At 39.3% G+C, this 18,839-nt stretch overlaps 1 protein-coding gene across 1 annotated transcript in view; it reads right to left on the bottom strand.

Moving 5' to 3' along the window:
- Positions 1-18,839, bottom strand: part of LOC142385116 (copine-8) — a 139,831-nt gene that overhangs the window by 10,129 nt on the left and 110,863 nt on the right. Inside the window, exons 14-19 of the mRNA XM_075471302.1 lie at positions 17,382-17,428; positions 15,830-16,011; positions 15,217-15,344; positions 10,046-10,148; positions 7,286-7,343; positions 6,654-6,727 (exon numbers count right to left, since the gene is read on the bottom strand). Coding sequence (XP_075327417.1) covers positions 6,654-6,727; positions 7,286-7,343; positions 10,046-10,148; positions 15,217-15,344; positions 15,830-16,011; positions 17,382-17,428 — 592 coding nt within the window. The remainder of the gene's footprint in view (positions 1-6,653; positions 6,728-7,285; positions 7,344-10,045; positions 10,149-15,216; positions 15,345-15,829; positions 16,012-17,381; positions 17,429-18,839) is intronic.

The raw sequence follows: 18,839 nt of genomic DNA, 5'->3' as shown, positions 1-18,839 counted from the left end.
GTTTTGTACCCTTATACTGAAGTAGCCTAACACAGACTGTCTATTGTACCCCAGCATGTAGAAAAAAAAGATACATACCTTTTACCACTTGAGTACATATATGTACCTTTTGGACCCTCAAAAAAGGTATATATAGGTACCTTTTACCACTTGAGTACATATATGTACCTTTTGGACCCTCAAAAAAGGTACATATAGGTACCTTTTACCACTTGAGTACATATATGTACCTTTTGGACCCTCAAAAAGGTACATATATGTACCTTTAGGTCCAATAATTAACCCTAGGGGGTACATTAGTATAGATTGTACCTCAGGGGACTAAAAAGGATTCGAACTGTACCCCTATTTCTGAGAGTGTACCTAATGATAGTCTCATGTCACAAACCTTGTTGTGCAGATCTCTTTGTGCTCTAACACGCATGTTTCTGCTTAACTAAAGGAGCACTGCTTTGTTTACTTCATTACTCGCCGTCACCTGCAATCTCAATCTCCTACGAGAAGCCAATTTGTGCTGGACGCCCTCGCTGTGGAGGCTAAAGGCTCGTGTATACTTCGCAGCAGTGTGTCGCAGTGAGCTTGTCGCAGACACGACGCAGTTATTTTTTATTTATGCCTTGAAGCGCTGTCTGCGCTATGTTAATCCCACGCCACAACGCAAGAGGGACAATCACGAACAAGCTAGGATTGTGGGTGTTACGGTTACGGAGGTCATTCAACAACAATGGCGACTGGACGAATGCGCACTTTGATTGAGATGCAGCTGATCGATCTAGAAATAGAAGAAATATTGCTACTACTGGAGCTGGCAGAGAGGGAAAGAATCGTCACGGTTAGCGTCAGCCGGTTAGCGTCAGCCGGTTAGCAAACCGGAAATACGCATAGTGTAGAGCGGATGTAGAGTTGACCAATCAGAGGCCTCCTTTCTCTCCTCCCTGCGGCGATGTCTGCGGCACTGTCTGCGGTGAGTTACAATTTTGAGGAGGTGCACCAGAGTGTCTGCGTAGTGTCTGCGTTAACTGCGACACACACGCAGATGACCTGGTTTCAGAGTATAAATCAGGCTTTAGCCTCCCCATGTCACTCGGGGTTATTGGCCTGCTGATGCTGATAGCCTGTTGGCTCCAGTACTGAAACTTAGTTTCACACCATCCCCGGGTCTTTTCTGCGTGGATCAGCTTGTTAAAAAGCTAACTAATGAGCATCTATGTGGCTCGACGCGAGGGCGCCAGGCAGCGAGATATGACAGCGGCGGCATAAAGGTCACGGTGTGACTTCACTGTGTCACAATCAGACAAACAGCTTGCTGTGATATATCTGCGTTTCTTCTCTTTGATGCAAGGATACAGAATGAATCTGTGGACCAAACACACAACATGTGGTGTGAAATAGAAGATAAAGAGATGACGAAGGGATGAAGGGATGAAGGGAGGGCCCACTTTATATCAGAAATGCTGCAAATGTATAGCAACAACAAGCCAAAAACCTGAAGCAAAAACCCAGCCAACACATCTTGTTGCATGACTTGTCCTCAGTGCACTGCGGACCCCACGATGCCCCATGATGCCCCACAGGCTTTTTAAGCTGGACATTAGGCCAGGGGTGAGAGCGGGGGGTCTGTGTTCATTCATTTTAATGAGGAGAGAGTGAGCAGAAGAAGCTTTTTTACCATCCTACCATCTGCTGTCTGGTGCATCATGAGGTCAAAGCGACCAGAGATCAGATGCATGAAAATCTGCCGATTGACGATGAAAAACTGAGTGCACTCAAAGGCAGAAATGATTGATACAGCATAAAAAAAGTCTCTTTTATGTATCTCAGCTGGTACGCCTACTACTCCCATCCTTAGCTATGAATGGGTATACGCACTCCTGATATACATAAAAAATGTTAAGTTAGAAAACAAGTAAGAAAAGGAGATATATTTCCACTTACAAAACAAAAACCTTGACTTAAAACTGATCCATATTTAACACAAACTCGAAATACAAATCAGTTTTACGTGATACATTTGAAAAATTCAACTAAAAGAAAAAGGAAAAATAAACGTTAGCAGCTAGCTATCTAGCTAGCGTTAGCATGCTGATGTTAGCATCAGTATTAGCATGTCTTCACGAAATCAATTTAAATATTTATTCTATGTAGGCCTACAGTATGTTTTGTGTTCTAAGTCACTTAAACAACAGTATCTGATGCAGTGATAACAAAAACTTTTCCCCAGAAATACCAAATAGTAAAGGTAGATTTTGTCATTTTGATGCTTTGTCAAATTTGTCGTTTCTTTATTTTTTTTAATGTCATTTTCATTGAACAAGTACTATGTGTAAGAAAAGGTGAATGCCGCTTTTTCTTTTGGTAGCTGTCTGTTATAGCTCGCTTAGTTTCACCTCTAACTGTAACTTTGCTTGATGTTGAGGTGAGCCTTCATTTTTCACTTCCAAGTGGATTTTTGACTAATACATGAGTGTCTATATCTGATAAAAGTCCAGATGAAATAACCTGACCAGAATCAAGTAGATAATTGTCCACATAAGCAAAACAAAAACACATCGGAAACAGAGTTTCTGAACATGTTTCATTTAGGGCTGGGCGAGTTAACTCGTTATTATCCCGTTAACTCGTCAATTATTTAACGCCGATAAATATTTTATCGCGCAGTAGCACAGATTTTATTTGATTTTATTATTGTAAAAGTCTGTGGTTTCACAGGCTTTTATTTTGTAAAAGTATGTTGCTCACATGCTTTATTTTGTAAAAGTCTGTTGCTCACAGGCTTTTATTTTGTAAAAGTCTGTTGCTCATAGGCTTTTATTTTGTGAGTCTGTTGCTCACAGGCTTTTATTTTGTAAAACTCTGTTGGGCACAGGCTTTTATTTTGTAAAAGTGTGTTGCTCACAGGCTTTTATTATTTTAAAAGTCTGTTGTTTCACAGGCTTTTATTTTGTAAAAGTCTGTTGTTTCACAGGCTTTTATTTTGTAAAAGTGTGTCGCTCACAGGATTTTATTTTGTAAAAGTCTGTTGGTCACAGGCTTTTATTTTGTAAAAGTCTGTTGCTCACAGGCTTTTATTCTGTAAAAGTCTGTCGCTCACAGGCTTTTATTTTGTAAAAGTGTCGCTCACAGGCTTTTATTTTGTAAAGGTCTGTTGCTCACAGGCTTTTATTTTGTAAAAGTCTGCTGCTCACAGGCTTTTATTTTGTAAAAGTCTGTTGCTCACAGGCTTTTATTTTGTAAAAGTCTGTCGCTCACAGGCTTTTATTTTGTAAAAGTCTGTTGCTCACAGGCTTTTATTTTGTAAAAGTCTGCTGCTCACAGGCTTTTATTCTGTAAAAGTCTGTTGCTCACAGGCTTTTATTCTGTAAAAGTGTCGCTCACAGGCTTTTATTTTGTAAAAGTCTGTTGCTCACAGGCTTTTATTTTGTAAAAGTCTGTTGCTCACAGGCTTTTATTTTGTAAAAGTCTGTGGCTCACAGGCTTTTATTCTGTAAAAGTCTGACGCTCACAGGCTTTTATTTTGTAAAAGTCTGTTGCTCAGAGGCTTTTATTTTGTAAAAGTCTGTGGCTCACAGGCTTTTATTTTGTAAAAGTCTGCTGCTCACAGGCTTTTATTTTGTAAAAGTCTGTTGCTCACAGGCTTTTATTTTGTAAAAGTCTGTGGCTCACAGGCTTTTATTCTGTAAAAGTCTGACGCTCACAGGCTTTTATTTTGTAAAAGTCTGTTGCTCACAGGCTTTTATTTTGTAAAAGTCTGTGGCTCACAGGCTTTTATTCTGTAAAAGTCTGACGCTCACAGGCTTTTATTTTGTAAAAGTCTGTTGCTCACAGGCTTTTATTCTGTAAAAGTCTGTTGCTCACAGGCTTTTATTCTGTAAAAGTCTGTTGCTCACAGGCTTTTATTCTGTAAAAGTCTGTTGCTCACAGGCTTTTATTTTGTAAAAGTCTGCTGCTCACAGGCTTTTATTCTGTAAAAGTCTGACGCTCACAGGCTTTTATTTTGTAAAAGTCTGTTGCTCACAGGCTTTTATTTTGTAAAAGTCTGTGGCTCACAGGCTTTTATTTTGTAAAAGTCTGCTGCTCACAGGCTTTTATTTTGTAAAAGTCTGTTGCTCACAGGCTTTTATTTTGTAAAAGTCTGTGGCTCACAGGCTTTTATTCTGTAAAAGTCTGACGCTCACAGGCTTTTATTTTGTAAAAGTCTGTTGCTCAGAGGCTTTTATTTTGTAAAAGTCTGTGGCTCACAGGCTTTTATTTTGTAAAAGTCTGCTGCTCACAGGCTTTTATTTTGTAAAAGTCTGTTGCTCACAGGCTTTTATTTTGTAAAAGTCTGTGGCTCACAGGCTTTTATTCTGTAAAAGTCTGACGCTCACAGGCTTTTATTTTGTAAAAGTCTGTTGCTCACAGGCTTTTATTTTGTAAAAGTCTGTGGCTCACAGGCTTTTATTCTGTAAAAGTCTGACGCTCACAGGCTTTTATTTTGTAAAAGTCTGACGCTCACAGGCTTTTATTCTGTAAAAGTCTGTTGCTCACAGGCTTTTATTCTGTAAAAGTCTGTTGCTCACAGGCTTTTATTCTGTAAAAGTCTGTCGCTCACAGGCTTTTATTTTGTAAAAGTGTCGCTCACAGGCTTTTATTTTGTAAAGGTCTGTTGCTCACAGGCTTTTATTTTGTAAAAGTCTGCTGCTCACAGGCTTTTATTTTGTAAAAGTCTGTTGCTCACAGGCTTTTATTTTGTAAAAGTCTGTCGCTCACAGGCTTTTATTTTGTAAAAGTCTGTTGCTCACAGGCTTTTATTTTGTAAAAGTCTGCTGCTCACAGGCTTTTATTCTGTAAAAGTCTGTTGCTCACAGGCTTTTATTCTGTAAAAGTGTCGCTCACAGGCTTTTATTTTGTAAAAGTCTGTTGCTCACAGGCTTTTATTTTGTAAAAGTCTTTTGCTCACAGGCTTTTATTTTGTAAAAGTCTGTGGCTCACAGGCTTTTATTCTGTAAAAGTCTGACGCTCACAGGCTTTTATTTTGTAAAAGTCTGTTGCTCAGAGGCTTTTATTTTGTAAAAGTCTGTGGCTCACAGGCTTTTATTTTGTAAAAGTCTGCTGCTCACAGGCTTTTATTTTGTAAAAGTCTGTTGCTCACAGGCTTTTATTTTGTAAAAGTCTGTGGCTCACAGGCTTTTATTCTGTAAAAGTCTGACGCTCACAGGCTTTTATTTTGTAAAAGTCTGTTGCTCACAGGCTTTTATTTTGTAAAAGTCTGTGGCTCACAGGCTTTTATTCTGTAAAAGTCTGACGCTCACAGGCTTTTATTTTGTAAAAGTCTGTTGCTCACAGGCTTTTATTCTGTAAAAGTCTGTTGCTCACAGGCTTTTATTCTGTAAAAGTCTGTTGCTCACAGGCTTTTATTCTGTAAAAGTCTGTTGCTCACAGGCTTTTATTTTGTAAAAGTCTGCTGCTCACAGGCTTTTATTCTGTAAAAGTCTGACGCTCACAGGCTTTTATTTTGTAAAAGTCTGTTGCTCACAGGCTTTTATTTTGTAAAAGTCTGTGGCTCACAGGCTTTTATTTTGTAAAAGTCTGCTGCTCACAGGCTTTTATTTTGTAAAAGTCTGTTGCTCACAGGCTTTTATTTTGTAAAAGTCTGTGGCTCACAGGCTTTTATTCTGTAAAAGTCTGACGCTCACAGGCTTTTATTTTGTAAAAGTCTGTTGCTCAGAGGCTTTTATTTTGTAAAAGTCTGTGGCTCACAGGCTTTTATTTTGTAAAAGTCTGCTGCTCACAGGCTTTTATTTTGTAAAAGTCTGTTGCTCACAGGCTTTTATTTTGTAAAAGTCTGTGGCTCACAGGCTTTTATTCTGTAAAAGTCTGACGCTCACAGGCTTTTATTTTGTAAAAGTCTGTTGCTCACAGGCTTTTATTTTGTAAAAGTCTGTGGCTCACAGGCTTTTATTCTGTAAAAGTCTGACGCTCACAGGCTTTTATTTTGTAAAAGTCTGTTGCTCACAGGCTTTTATTCTGTAAAAGTCTGTTGCTCACAGGCTTTTATTCTGTAAAAGTCTGTTGCTCACAGGCTTTTATTTTGTAAAAGTCTGTTGCTCACAGGCTTTTATTTTGTAAAAGTCTGCTGCTGTCTGCTGTGGAACAGGAAAAGAAAGTAATCGGCGGATCCACCAAACATGGAGAAGGGTACGGAACTTTTACTCGGCCATTTTCATGTTAAAGTTCTTCCAGACGGCGGAGTCGACAGAACCAAAGTCATCTGTAAACACTGCCAAGTTGAATTGTCTTCTCAGCGTAGTAGTTCCAGTCTAAAATATCACTTAAAGGCAAAACACACAACTGATAGCAGCAAGTCATTCAAGGAAACAGACAGTGGAGCGAGGCTTCTACATAAAAACTACAGAAAGATGCTGATGTTAAAAGTGTGTTTGCACAACAAATGTTATGGCACTTTCATTCATATGGCAGCACATTTAAAATAAAGCTAAATGCTAAAAGCTATACGCTACTTTTGGATTCATTTTGGGATTCTGCGTACAAATGCGATTAATGGTGATTAATCAGGGAAATCATGTGATTAATTAGATTAAACATTTTAATCGTTGCCCAGCCCTAGTTTCATTATTTGGGCGAGCGGCTAAAAGAAGGAAAGAGGTGAATACCTGAACAATGTCTCTCTCAGCGAATCTTCCTCTGGATGAAATTCTGATTTCATCGCCGTCCAGCTCAATCATGGCTGCGGAGAACAGAAAGCAGAAAAAAAAAAGGTTGATGAGAATAAACTGAAAGGACACGCACACTGGAAAAAATGCCCCTCCAAAAATAAGTAAAAAAAACAACAAATAAAAGACGTTTTTGCTTGAAATAAGCAAAAAAATCTGCCAATGGAACTAGTGAAAATCGGCTTGTCAAGATTTCTTGAAATAAAATGTGATATTTAGGACGTTTGAGTTAAAAGTGATCTTGAAATTAGCTTAAAAACCTCTTCAAATGAAAAAAAAGCTTGTTTCATATGAAATATGACTCAAAACAATTTGTTTTCAAGACTTTTTCATTTAACAAGATATTCCAGATGTATTGTATTAAAACAAGTCCCTATATCTGGCTGAAATAGTGCTTGTTAGGCAGTTGTGTCTGATATTAAGTGTAATGAGATATTTTGACGAGAAATGAGACAAATATACTTGGTAAGACTTTGATATTTTTCCATTGCAGCCCTGTCACAGACTGCTGACCAGCACAGTCCTGAAACCATCAAAAATCATCATAAAAATATGAAAGTTCGGAGGCTCACCATCAAATTCTGCAGGCCCGACCCCGACTATGATGATGGACATGGGCAGACAGGAGGCCTGCAGGTAGAAACCAAAAGAGGAATGATAAACACTGAAAAACATAGCCCGGGTAGGTCCTTTTCATTCTTATTTCTTCATTATTTTCTGTGCTACGCGCACGGTTTGTGTAACGCTGTTTTCACCTCCCGGAGCGCCGCGTGGGTGGAGACATCACAGTCAGTGATATTGGAAACGATAGAATCAACAGCACAGCCTGGATGCTCTGACAGCTTACAGACGACATGTGTTTGGGCTGTGTGTGCACGTGCAGGCAGTGCATCAGACAGAGGACGCCAGCAGTGTGTCTGAGCAATGCTTTGACCCGAGGCTGATGGAGATGGACGATCACGTCAAAACATCTCCCGCATTTTTCCCTCTTCAGGTCTCTGCTCATCTGGACGTTTTATTTTTCTATTTTCTCCTCATTCTTTGTCAACTTATTCCCCCCGCTATCCTCACACCCTCACCGATTCATATTTAACACAAACTCGAAATACAAATCAGTTTTACATGATACATTTGAAAAATTCAACTAAATGCAAAAGGAAAAAAAACGTTAGCAGCTAGCTAGCTAACGTTAGCATGCTAATGTTAGCATCAGTATTAGCATGTCTTCATGAATCATGTCAAAACATCTCGAGCATTTTTCCCTCTTCAGGTCTCTGCTCTTCCGGACATTTTATTTTCTATTTTCTCCTCCTTCTTCGTCACCTTCTTCCCCCGCTATCCTCACACCCTCAACATTTTCCTGCCCACTTCTCTGTTGTTTTGGTATTTTGTGGCTTTCACAGGTCCGGGTCACCGGCTTCACAGCGCCGGCTGCAGCCAACTGCCCGTTTCTCCGGTTTTCCTCGGCTGCGTGCCATGACTTGACAGTGATGAAGAGGACAGAGCGGGGGTGAATAACATGGTGTCAGACGCAAGAGCGGCACGGCAAATGCAAAGAAATAACAAGAATAAAGGCTCCCTGGAAAGGAGGAAAAAGAAACTGATATCCTCTTATATTTATGTATATTCTGATACTTAATGTAACGTTTGCCTTTTCAACCTGAATAATTTCTTTCATCAAATCATTTACATGTTGACAGTAAACCACAAAACAGCCTCAATAGGAAACACTGGGATGGCTGTATTCCTATTCTGTCAAAAACTGGTTTCTGTCACTATGGCTGTGTTTGAAACCGCATACTTCTCCTACTACTCATACTAACTTTTTGAGTGACTATGTAAGTTTGAGTAAGCCAGAAGTTCCCGGATGCATACTAGATTCTCCTAAATGTTGGGTATGCATCATGAGGTTACTACTCATACTCAAACTACCCAAGATGCAACGTAACGTGACGTCGCCGATCGTCATTTCCTGTCAAAACGGCAGTTTCAAGCTAGCTACAACGAGGGTAGGTTCACTTCCTGTTTTCAAAACAAAAGCACCAATTGTATGGTAATGGCTTTCCCTATGATAAAAGGCAACAGGTATTTTATTTTGTGAAAATAACCGGAAGTGCGTTGCTCACTGCGGCTAGCTTTAGTAGCGCCGAATTCGTGGGAACAAAATTGTAAATAGACGGTATTTTGTCAGGTTTTCAACACGTTGGGGATCTAAACGACTACTTTCTCTCCTGAAAATGTTTCAAATGTTGCTAATGTTTACAGACTTTAGAGCTTAAAGGGATAATCCGGAGTAAAATGCAGTTTAGATCAATTTACGGGATGTTGGGAGTACATACGTTGAGTTGACATCAAAATCATGTCATTCGGATGTGTTTTGAGAATTTCGATTTGACCGTTTTTAGCCAAAAGTCGTTAGCCTGGAAGTGAATGGGGCAAATTATGTCACCGCTACAAAACACTATTTTTATACCTCTTCTACAGCTCCAAACAACATAACACTTACGTGGTAGTGAGTAGAGGGTCCCTAAAGCCAAACCGAAGTGTCCCGAGGTCTTCATGTGATCGGATAGAGAGTCCAGAATGAATTTAATCAAGCCAGTACCTTTCCGGACAGATATTCACAATAAGGAAATAAGGTGTCTTTTTTTTCAAACCAATATCAAACCAACTTCACCACGGTCTGTAGCGGCAGCTGCAGCAGCAACATATCCGGAAAGGCATGATTTTGATGTCAACTCAACGTATGTACTCCCAACATCCCGTAAATTGATCTAAACTGCATTTTACTCCGGATTATCCCTTTAAGGGAAATCAGTTTCAGGCCGGCTGATTTCGGCTCGGGCAGGAGCGAAATGCATTGTGGGTAAACGCTCTGCATACTGTCTGCAGATATTTATGGTTTATAAATGGCATTAGAAAAATGCAACTAAGTGCAAAAGGAAAATAAACGTTAGCAGCTAGCTAACGTTAGCATGCTAATGTTAGCATCTGAATTAGCATGTCTTTATAAAATCAGAAACATTATGGAGGGCATAGTAGGATAGTACAAGGGTTCCATATCAGCACTAAAGCGACCCCCTTTTTAAAAAAAAAAAACTGCTTTATTAGTCAGGAATTAGCTTGATCTGTACATTTGTTTTACTTTTTTCATATTGAGATTAGTTTGTAATAAGTAAATGCACTTAGTTTGATTGTGTGGTGCACATATTTACTGTTCATTATTACAGTTTAAAACACTGACTTATGCAAGTGATATTTCTCAGAAGGCCGCAAACTTTGGCGCTTTTTTCTGGACGTCAAAGTCCAGGATCAGGAGTTCATTTACTCACATTTACAATGGACTCTTTGGTCTGAGCCATGTCTGAGATGACGCCGTCGGTGATGATGAGGAGCACAAAGTACTGAGAGCCATCCTTCACAGAAGCTGCATACCTGCGCACAAAAAACATCTTCGTTATGGGGTTATTTTTGTTTCTTTTTAATCAACTTTTAAATTATTTAGACACTTTTTTTCCCACTGAAATGTTATAAAGACGAAATATCAAATGTTGAAGCTGAGACATCAAACATATGTTTATTTTGATGCTGACAACAACAACAAGGAGCATGTTTAAACCAAGTTAGTTTTTTTTATGAAGTTCTGCGTTTGGACCCAAGGATCACTGCCATTCAGTATTGGTTTTACCATTTCTGTGCATCTTTAAAAGTATATTTTTTGGGGCTTTTTATGCCTTTAATGGACGGTACAGTTGAAGAGAGACAGGAAGAAGGGGGCAGAGAGAGGGGGAACGACACGCAGCAAAGGGCCATCTGATGCGGGCCTCGAACCGGGGGGACTGTAGCCTCTATGCATGGGACGCCACCGACCACCCCGTCTGTGCATCTTTAATGATATTTAGCACCAGGTCTGCCCACAGAATGATGAACCCCTGCAAAGCTTCTGGAAGTTTTAGGGTGGAGAGATGAGGAACAGCAGATTTAACAGAAACTTAAACCAAAAACGTAGACAGACAACGGAGAACAGACTATAGAATTCCAAGATGGTTGAAACAGCGAGGATCTGACAAAGACTGTGTTCGAAACTGCATACTACATACTACATACTCATCGATCAGACAGTATGCAGAGCGTTTACCCACAATGCATTGCGCTCCTGCCCGAGCCGAAATCAACCGGCCTGAAGCTGATTTCCCTTATGCTCTAAACTCTGTAAACTTTAGCAACATTTGAAACATTTTCAGGTGAGAAAGTAGTTGTTTAGATCCCCAACGTGTTGAAAACCTGACAAAATACCGGCTGTTTACAATTTTGTTCCCACGAATTCGGCGCTACTAAAGCTAGCCGCAGTGAGCTACGCACTTCCGGTTATTTTCACAAAATAAAATACCCGTTGCCTTTTATCATAGGGAAAGCCATTACCATACAATTGGTGCTTTTGTTTTGAAAACAGGAAGTGAACCTACCCTCGTTGTAGCTAGCTTGAAACTGCCGTTTTGACAGGAAATGACGATCGGCGACGTCACGCTACGTTGCATCTTGGGTAGTTTGAGTATGAGTAGTAACCTCATGATGCATACCCAACATTTCAGAGAATCTAGTATGCATCCGGGAACTTCTGCTTACTCAAACTCGCATACTAACTCAAAAAGTTAGTAGGAGTAGTAGGAGAAGTATGCGGTTTGGAACACAGCCGAATATTGGGCTGAACAATATATCGTATATATATACTGAGGGGGAACTAATGAGGAAGTGGCTGCAGCTGGGGTTGAATGAGAAGGAGACAGATGTGGAAGTGGAGCACCAAACAGGGAAACTGAGGATACTGCGAGTGACGACAAAATCTAAACAAAGGACTGAATGCAGGGATAAAGCTTAACCAAGAGCACAGAACAAAAGAAAGGAAAGGCTAAGAACTAAGGAAGCAATTTACAAACAGAATAAAGAAGACAAAAAGAGAAACAAAACAGAAGAAAAAACTAATTCAAAGTCTGAAAATCCAACCAGAAAGATTCTGAAGCTCTCTTTATACTCGTCATTCGGAGAAAGCACAATCCACAGTGGTGGAAGTGTCATTATCTGGTTCTGTGGCTTCATATCATTGATGGAACAATGAATGTTGAATTATCCCACTGAATTATGAAGTATGATGGCAGGTCAACTGTTAAATATTAGCTTAAATCATTTAATCGGTTTATTTTTACGCTTCAGATTCCTGTTAAACTTCCTCAATACTGATACTTTGCAAAAGTATTTTTCCTAAATGTTTCCAAGCTCCCACTCTGGATGATTTTAAATTGTCAGATACTTCTTTCTGTACCGGCTTTCAATTTATTCTATAATGTGGAGTATGACCTTTCATTCCCATGTAAGTTGTGATCTGTTGCTGACATTTACTCACTGAGATTACTTCAGTTGCTTCAGCTTCACCTTTCAGAAACCAGAGATTAGCCATTCGTGTACGTCTGGCTCCTCCACTCCGACAATAACTGAGACATAAGTGCCTTTTATTGAAGGTGATCACAGTGAAGGAGCCAGAGGGAGATTGAGATATTGAGCGAGACAAAAGGAAGTAAAGTTAATAAAGGTGGAGAAGACAGGATTACAGATGAAAGATGAGAAATAAACAGCGTGATGACAACAGCCTGCTCTTATAGCAAACTGCAGGCAAGCTGAGAGGCTTAAATGAGAAGTTTTAAAATCAGGAGAAACGTGTAGAATGTGCTCTGATCTGTCTGGAAGCAAATTAAAGAACAACTTTAATTAAAGCTGCAAGCAGCCTTGAGCGGGACCAGAGATTGGGAAAAGTTTCTCCATGATTTTATCCCCCCATGTCTTAAGAGTAACCTGGCCAAGTTTGAAGCTTGTAGCATTAAATCTGTAGGAGGAGTTTGATCATATGCGAGGTGTGGAAAAAACAAGACTTTTCCAACCACCAGCAGGTGGCGCTATAGGTGGATGTCACTATTTTATATGTGCGCGTTCAGGCTGGGTCCAGCATTCACCGTATGAGGTTTGGGACAGATTGGATAATGTATGTGGGAGTTATAAGCGACTTAATTTTTTGTGGCGAGTGATGGCGAGTCATCAAACTTTGAAGCGTCGCCACGGCAACACCCTTTAAGTTTTGAAAAAGTTTCTCCTCCCCCCCCCCCCCCCCCCCCCCATGTCTTAAGAGTAACCTGGCCAAGTTTGAAGTCTGTAGCATTAAATCTGTAGGACGAGTTCGATCTTAAGCAAGGCGTGGAATCGGTCAAAAATGGCACCAAAACGCACCTTCCATCCAAAATGATGAATGAGTGTACCGAATTTCGTCGTCCCAAGCAAAACTAACCCCAATGCGGGGGCCATTTTTAAGTATCGTAGGGAGCGCTACAGAGTCAATGATCGACTCCCAAAAATATAAAGTATTATATAAAGCCTAAATATAAAGCTTTTGCAAAGAATAATAATAATAACTCCTACAGATACAATAGAGTCCTTGCAGTTTCACTACTCGGTCCCTAATAATTCACAATCTGGTTAAGAGGGTATTTCTGAAAAAAAGACATCTTGTTCACTTTAAAATGTTAATATATCATTGCATATATCACACAATGATGTGCAAAAGAAGGGGCACCACTGGCAGAAATCTAAAGTATGATTTCCAATCATTTGAGCAGGAAGTTTCTTGGTCCGGCCCGCTTTGCAGACATCAGTTAGTTGCGATTTAAGAGTGCTCGGCAGCTTCTTGTTTGGGGTTTAAAGAGTCTGATAAGGCTTTAAAATGTGCATGATTGTGACAAGCTAATTAGGATCTGAAACAATGGTAAAACCATATCCGATAAGCCTAAATATGAAGCTAAATAAAAAGTAAAATATATGCTTTGACCAAGCCTACATCTTCAAAGTTCACTCATGAACTGATCTTGTTTACTGAACCCTTAATAAATTAAACACTTTTATAGTTACACAGACATCTGCGTTACTTGGTCAGAGCCAGGCTAGCTGTTCCACTCTTAATGCTAAGCTAAGCTAATCAGATGCTAACATGAACTACTGCATCTATATCAGGATTTATTCACCATTTAAAGAAGAAATACATAAACTAGTGTTTACGCTTTCATGCATAAGTGTGCTGTTGGGATTTCAGTAAACAATCTTCCAGAGATGTGAATCAACCTGATGAGAGTTCATCTTTTTGATTACACACTCGTTTCATTTTGAGTTCCTTAATGTCTTTTCAGACAGCTTTGCCTTGATCACATAACTGCGAGGCTTCCCTGCAGGATAAATCATGCTCTCATTGAAACACAGACGCAAACAAACACGCAATCAGCTCCTTCAAACTCTTCTTCGCTGCGTGGGAACGCCGGCTTCGCTGAGCCCGTCACAGGAAACCTGGGTGAGCAATCTGTTCCACACATCCTCCACTTTCCACTTTCATACATCTTCTTACAAAGTTCACTGCATACACAGTGAAACCAAAGTGTAAAACAAAGGCTGTGTACGAAACCGCATACTACATACTACATACTGCATACTACCATACTACATACTACCATACTACCATACTGCATTCTACATACTGCATACTACCATACTACATACTACCATACTACATACTGCATACTACCATACTACATACTACCATACTACATACTACCATACTGCATTCTACATACTGCATACTACCATACTACATACTACCATACTACATACTGCATACTACCATACTACATACTACCATACTACCATACTACCATACTGCATTCTACATACTACATACTACATACTGCATACTTCCATACTACATACTGCATACTACCATACTACATACTACCATACTGCATACTACATACTACATACTGCATTCTACATACTGCATACTACATACTTCCATACTAAGACAGTATGCAGAGCGTTTACCCACAATGCATTTTGCTCCTGGCCGAGCCGAAATCAGCCGGCCTGAAGCTGATTTCTCTTAAGCTCTAAACTCTGTAAACTTTAGCAACATTTGAAACATTTTCAGGTGAGAAAGTAGTCGATTAGATCCCCAACGTGTTGAAAACCTGACAAAATACCGGCTGTTTACAATTTTGTTCCCACGAATTCGACGCTACTAAAGCTAGCCGCAGTGAGCTAACGCACTTCCTGTTATTTTCACAAAATAAAATAGCCGTTGCCTTTTATCATAGGGAAAGCCATTAGGATACAATTGGTGCTTTTGTTTTGAAAACAGGAAGTGAACCTACCCTCGTTGTAGCTAGCTTGAAACTGCCGTTTTGACAGGAAATGACGATCGGCGACGTCATGTTACGTTGCATCTTGGGTAGTTTGAGTATGAGTAGTAACCTCATGATGCATACCCAACATTTCGGAGAATCTAGTATGCATCCGGGAACTTCTCGCTTACTCAAACTTGCATACTAACTCAAAAAGTTAGTATGAGTAGTAGGAGAAGTATGCGGTTTGGAACACAGCCAAAGTAATGTTGGGGTAATGGAAGCTGAAAAACTACCTGGCCACATGGTTGATGACAGGGGAGAAGTTTGTGGGCCCGTAGAGCTGAACGGACTTCAGACTCTGGTAGTAGGCCTCCATTACGCCGTCAATACCTGCGCAGTACGGGTTCTGAGGGTTCCCGTTCTGCAGAGAAAAGGAGAAGAAAGGGGAGGATTACCCCACAGGATTAATCTGAGAGGTCTTCAGCTCAAAGGACCCTGCAAAACTCAAAAGCTCTACTTCAAATACTTCCTTCAGTAAAGATGTGTTTGGATTTACATTTTCATCGATTGTTATTCTTTTTTTAAACAAACAAAGATCCAGATTTTTTTTCAAAAAAGCATGACAAAAATCCAGGAACAGGCCCTGGATTTTTGCAGAACCAGCCCAGATCATCAGCCCTCCACCACCGTGCTTGACAGTTGGTATGAGGTGTTTGTGCTGATTAAAAAATCATTGCATTCTGCTTTTATTTTTGGATTTTAGGGTCACCAAATTAACAAACAAATAATCTTCTACCTGAATGCAAAAAAAAAATCAAAAAAAAAAAAATCAAGATCTCACCATTTTTCACTTTGTCTGCAGCAGTTTTTGATTCTGTCTGGTATCAGAAACTGTCTTCTACTCACCAAGGCAAACTCATGGGACACCCGTCCATCAGGAGGGAGTTTGGCTCCAAATCCCAGAGCAGGGAACATCTTGTCGCTGTCATAGTCCTGAATGATTTCCCCGACTGCCTTCAGAGCCATGCCGTAAGCATTCAGCTGGTAGGGGCTCATGTAGTGGAGAGAGGTGGGCTGGGCTGGGTTTCCTGTTTGTGACAGAAAGGGGTAGTAACCAGTTACATTTACTAGGAGTAGTTTTAAATCTCTATACTTTTTACTTTTCCTTGAGTAGATGTGTGCAGCAGAAACTGTCCTCTTACTCCGCTACATTAGGCTACAATGAGCTGGTTACTTTTCTTCTTACCTCTTTGGTATTCTACGCCTCATTATTTTTATCCCCCCGCGTACGCCTCATTTTAATGTTTTATTCTGACAGAGAGAGACTTCCGCCAAAGGCTCTACCACCTGACTGTGTTCCACCAATCAGACGCAGCCGTGCAGTCTGGTCACGTGACCGTACTCGATCTCAGCGGCGGGACGGGTTAGCTTTAGCATTAGCAGTCGTAGCAAACAAAGAAAGAAACAGATGAAAAATGTCAGAACCAACGGTGGGAAATGAAGACGCAGACGAGGCCTCATACTGAAAGCATGTTTACCTTACAAAGAGTGAGAAACAGCAGCTACATTATGTGTCTTCTGTGTCAGCCAAAACAAACGCACATTTCAGCAGAAACTCAACATCTAACTTGAGGAAACATGTAGCGCTAAGTTTCCTAAACTCGTTTTTTCCCCCATGAATAGGTGAATGTTTGTTTTTTAGGTTACATATGGGTTACATATGTTTTAAACATTTCCTAAGTCTCTTTGATTTTTTATTGAAGTTCTTGAATTTACCTGGATTATTTTAATTTAAGCTATTTTGTAATTAATTAATTCATTTTAATTTATTTGATCAATTGGATGAACTCTAATTTGCCTAAAGATGATTATTTAGTATTTTTGTCTGTCTGATTGAATGCTTGTTTTAACAAATAAATCAGACGTTACTCAGCAGTTACTCAGTACTTGAGGAGTTTTTTCACCGAGCACTTTTTTACTCTTACTCAAGTAATTATTTGGATGACTACTTTTTACTTTTACTTGAGTCCAATTTTTGGCTGCTCTGCCCACCTCTGGTTGTGGGATAAAAAACATTGTAATGTGGTTTTGTAGCTGCTGTATCTAAGTGAAAAGCTGCAGATTAAACTATCCAATCCTCAGCAGATCAGTCTAAGCGCCGTTAAATACCTTAAAAATGTGATATTTCGTCATGCATCTACTTCGAATGCTTTTGATAACCTACAGCGCTCAGTACTCAGATTCAAGTGACAAACCCACAAGATCAAGTGCACCTGAAGCTCGAGTGCAGATGGAAAACCCTTAATCACGGCACTTATCGCACGTTAGCGCCCTGAGCTTTGGCTGCCAGGTGGGATGGAAGTGGGCCATTAGGAAACACTCGATTCCCCACCTGCATATATTTGAATAAACTCTCCCTGAGCACTCATAGCGCTTCATGTGTGATTACAAGGCTCACCATTGGAGGCGGTGAAATCGATGGCCACTGTGAAGTTGATCTGCGTCCTTGGAAAAGAAAAGGAGACAGAATTTATCAATCAGCAAACATCAGCCTTGAATATTTGAGTCGACAGAAGCAACATGAACCTCATGCTGGGGTTAAAGTGTAGAAACATTAAGCTGCACACCGGTTCCTGCTCTGATGTTTCTGGCACCTGTGTGAAAAATAACTAATAGCCCACAAGCTATATTAGCATTAGCTTCTATTTTGTGTCCTGTTCAATATTCATTAGTTTGGTAAAAAATAAAGTAAAAGGTAGAGCCAAGCTGGAAAACCAGAAACAAATCTAATGGAAAAAATGATAAAGACCAAACAAACCGGAAGACGAAAAACAACAGATTACAAATGGAAATAAACTGAGTAACAATGTAGAGAATCTGACACAAAAACCCCCAAAAAACAGGTGAGTGTGGAGCAGAATATTCTTAAAGCTAAAAGAACAGAACTGAGACGACATCAGATAAACATAAAACAAAAGAAACAACAAAAACTAAAAGAGAAACAAAAAGGCACATCAAGAACAGACTGATACAGCCGGAATAAATCCTGATTTAAACCGAGAACTCCAAAATCTGAATGAAACAAAACAAAACAAAGACAAGAAAATCTGACCCAAAGTCACAAAATAGAAGAGATAGAAAAAAAAACAGAGAAAACACAAAATAAAACACAAAAATCACAAAATAAAACAGAAAAAAATCAAAAGAAAACAGAAAAAATGAAAAAGAAACAGAAACAGAGAAAACACAAATTAAAACAGAAAAAACACCAAATAAAAGAGAAAAAATTAAAAAGAAACAGAAAAAACACAAAATAAAACACAAAAAACACAAATTAAAACAGAAAAAACACAAAATAAAACAGAAAAAAACAAAAGAACAGAAAAAAAACAAAAGAAAACAGAAAAAATGAAAAATAAAACACAAAAAACACAAAAAAACCCACAAAATAAAACACAAAAACACAAAAGAAAACAGAAAAAAACAAAAGAACAGAAAAAAAGAAAAAGAAACAAACAGAGAAAACACAAATTAAAACAGAAAAAACACCAAATAAAACACAAAAAAAACCACAAAAGAAAACACAAAAAAAACAAAAGAAAACAGAAAAAACAAAATAAAACAGAAAAAATGAAAAAGAAACAGAGAAAACACAAAATGAAACAGAAAAACCACCAAATAGAAAACCATAAAATAAAATGTTTCTTAGCCCAAACCACAGGTTTACAGCACAGCACATAAATGACTGAACTCTTTCCACGATGTAAGACTTCCGGTAAACACCCAAATATTAAAACTCCACCTTTTGCAACAGTTAGAAATGATGAAAAAAAAGGATGAAGACACAGAACGGGGCACAAACAATATCACCAGAAAGCCGTGCGTCTCTTTCCAGCAAAACACTCCTTCTGTTGTC

The sequence above is a fragment of the Odontesthes bonariensis genome, chromosome 8 (assembly GCF_027942865.1).
Source record: "Odontesthes bonariensis isolate fOdoBon6 chromosome 8, fOdoBon6.hap1, whole genome shotgun sequence".
Classification (NCBI taxonomy): Eukaryota; Metazoa; Chordata; class Actinopteri; order Atheriniformes; family Atherinopsidae; genus Odontesthes; species Odontesthes bonariensis.
Note: the sequence above shows the minus strand (reverse complement) of the source record. Positions and strands in the feature narration are given on the sequence as shown.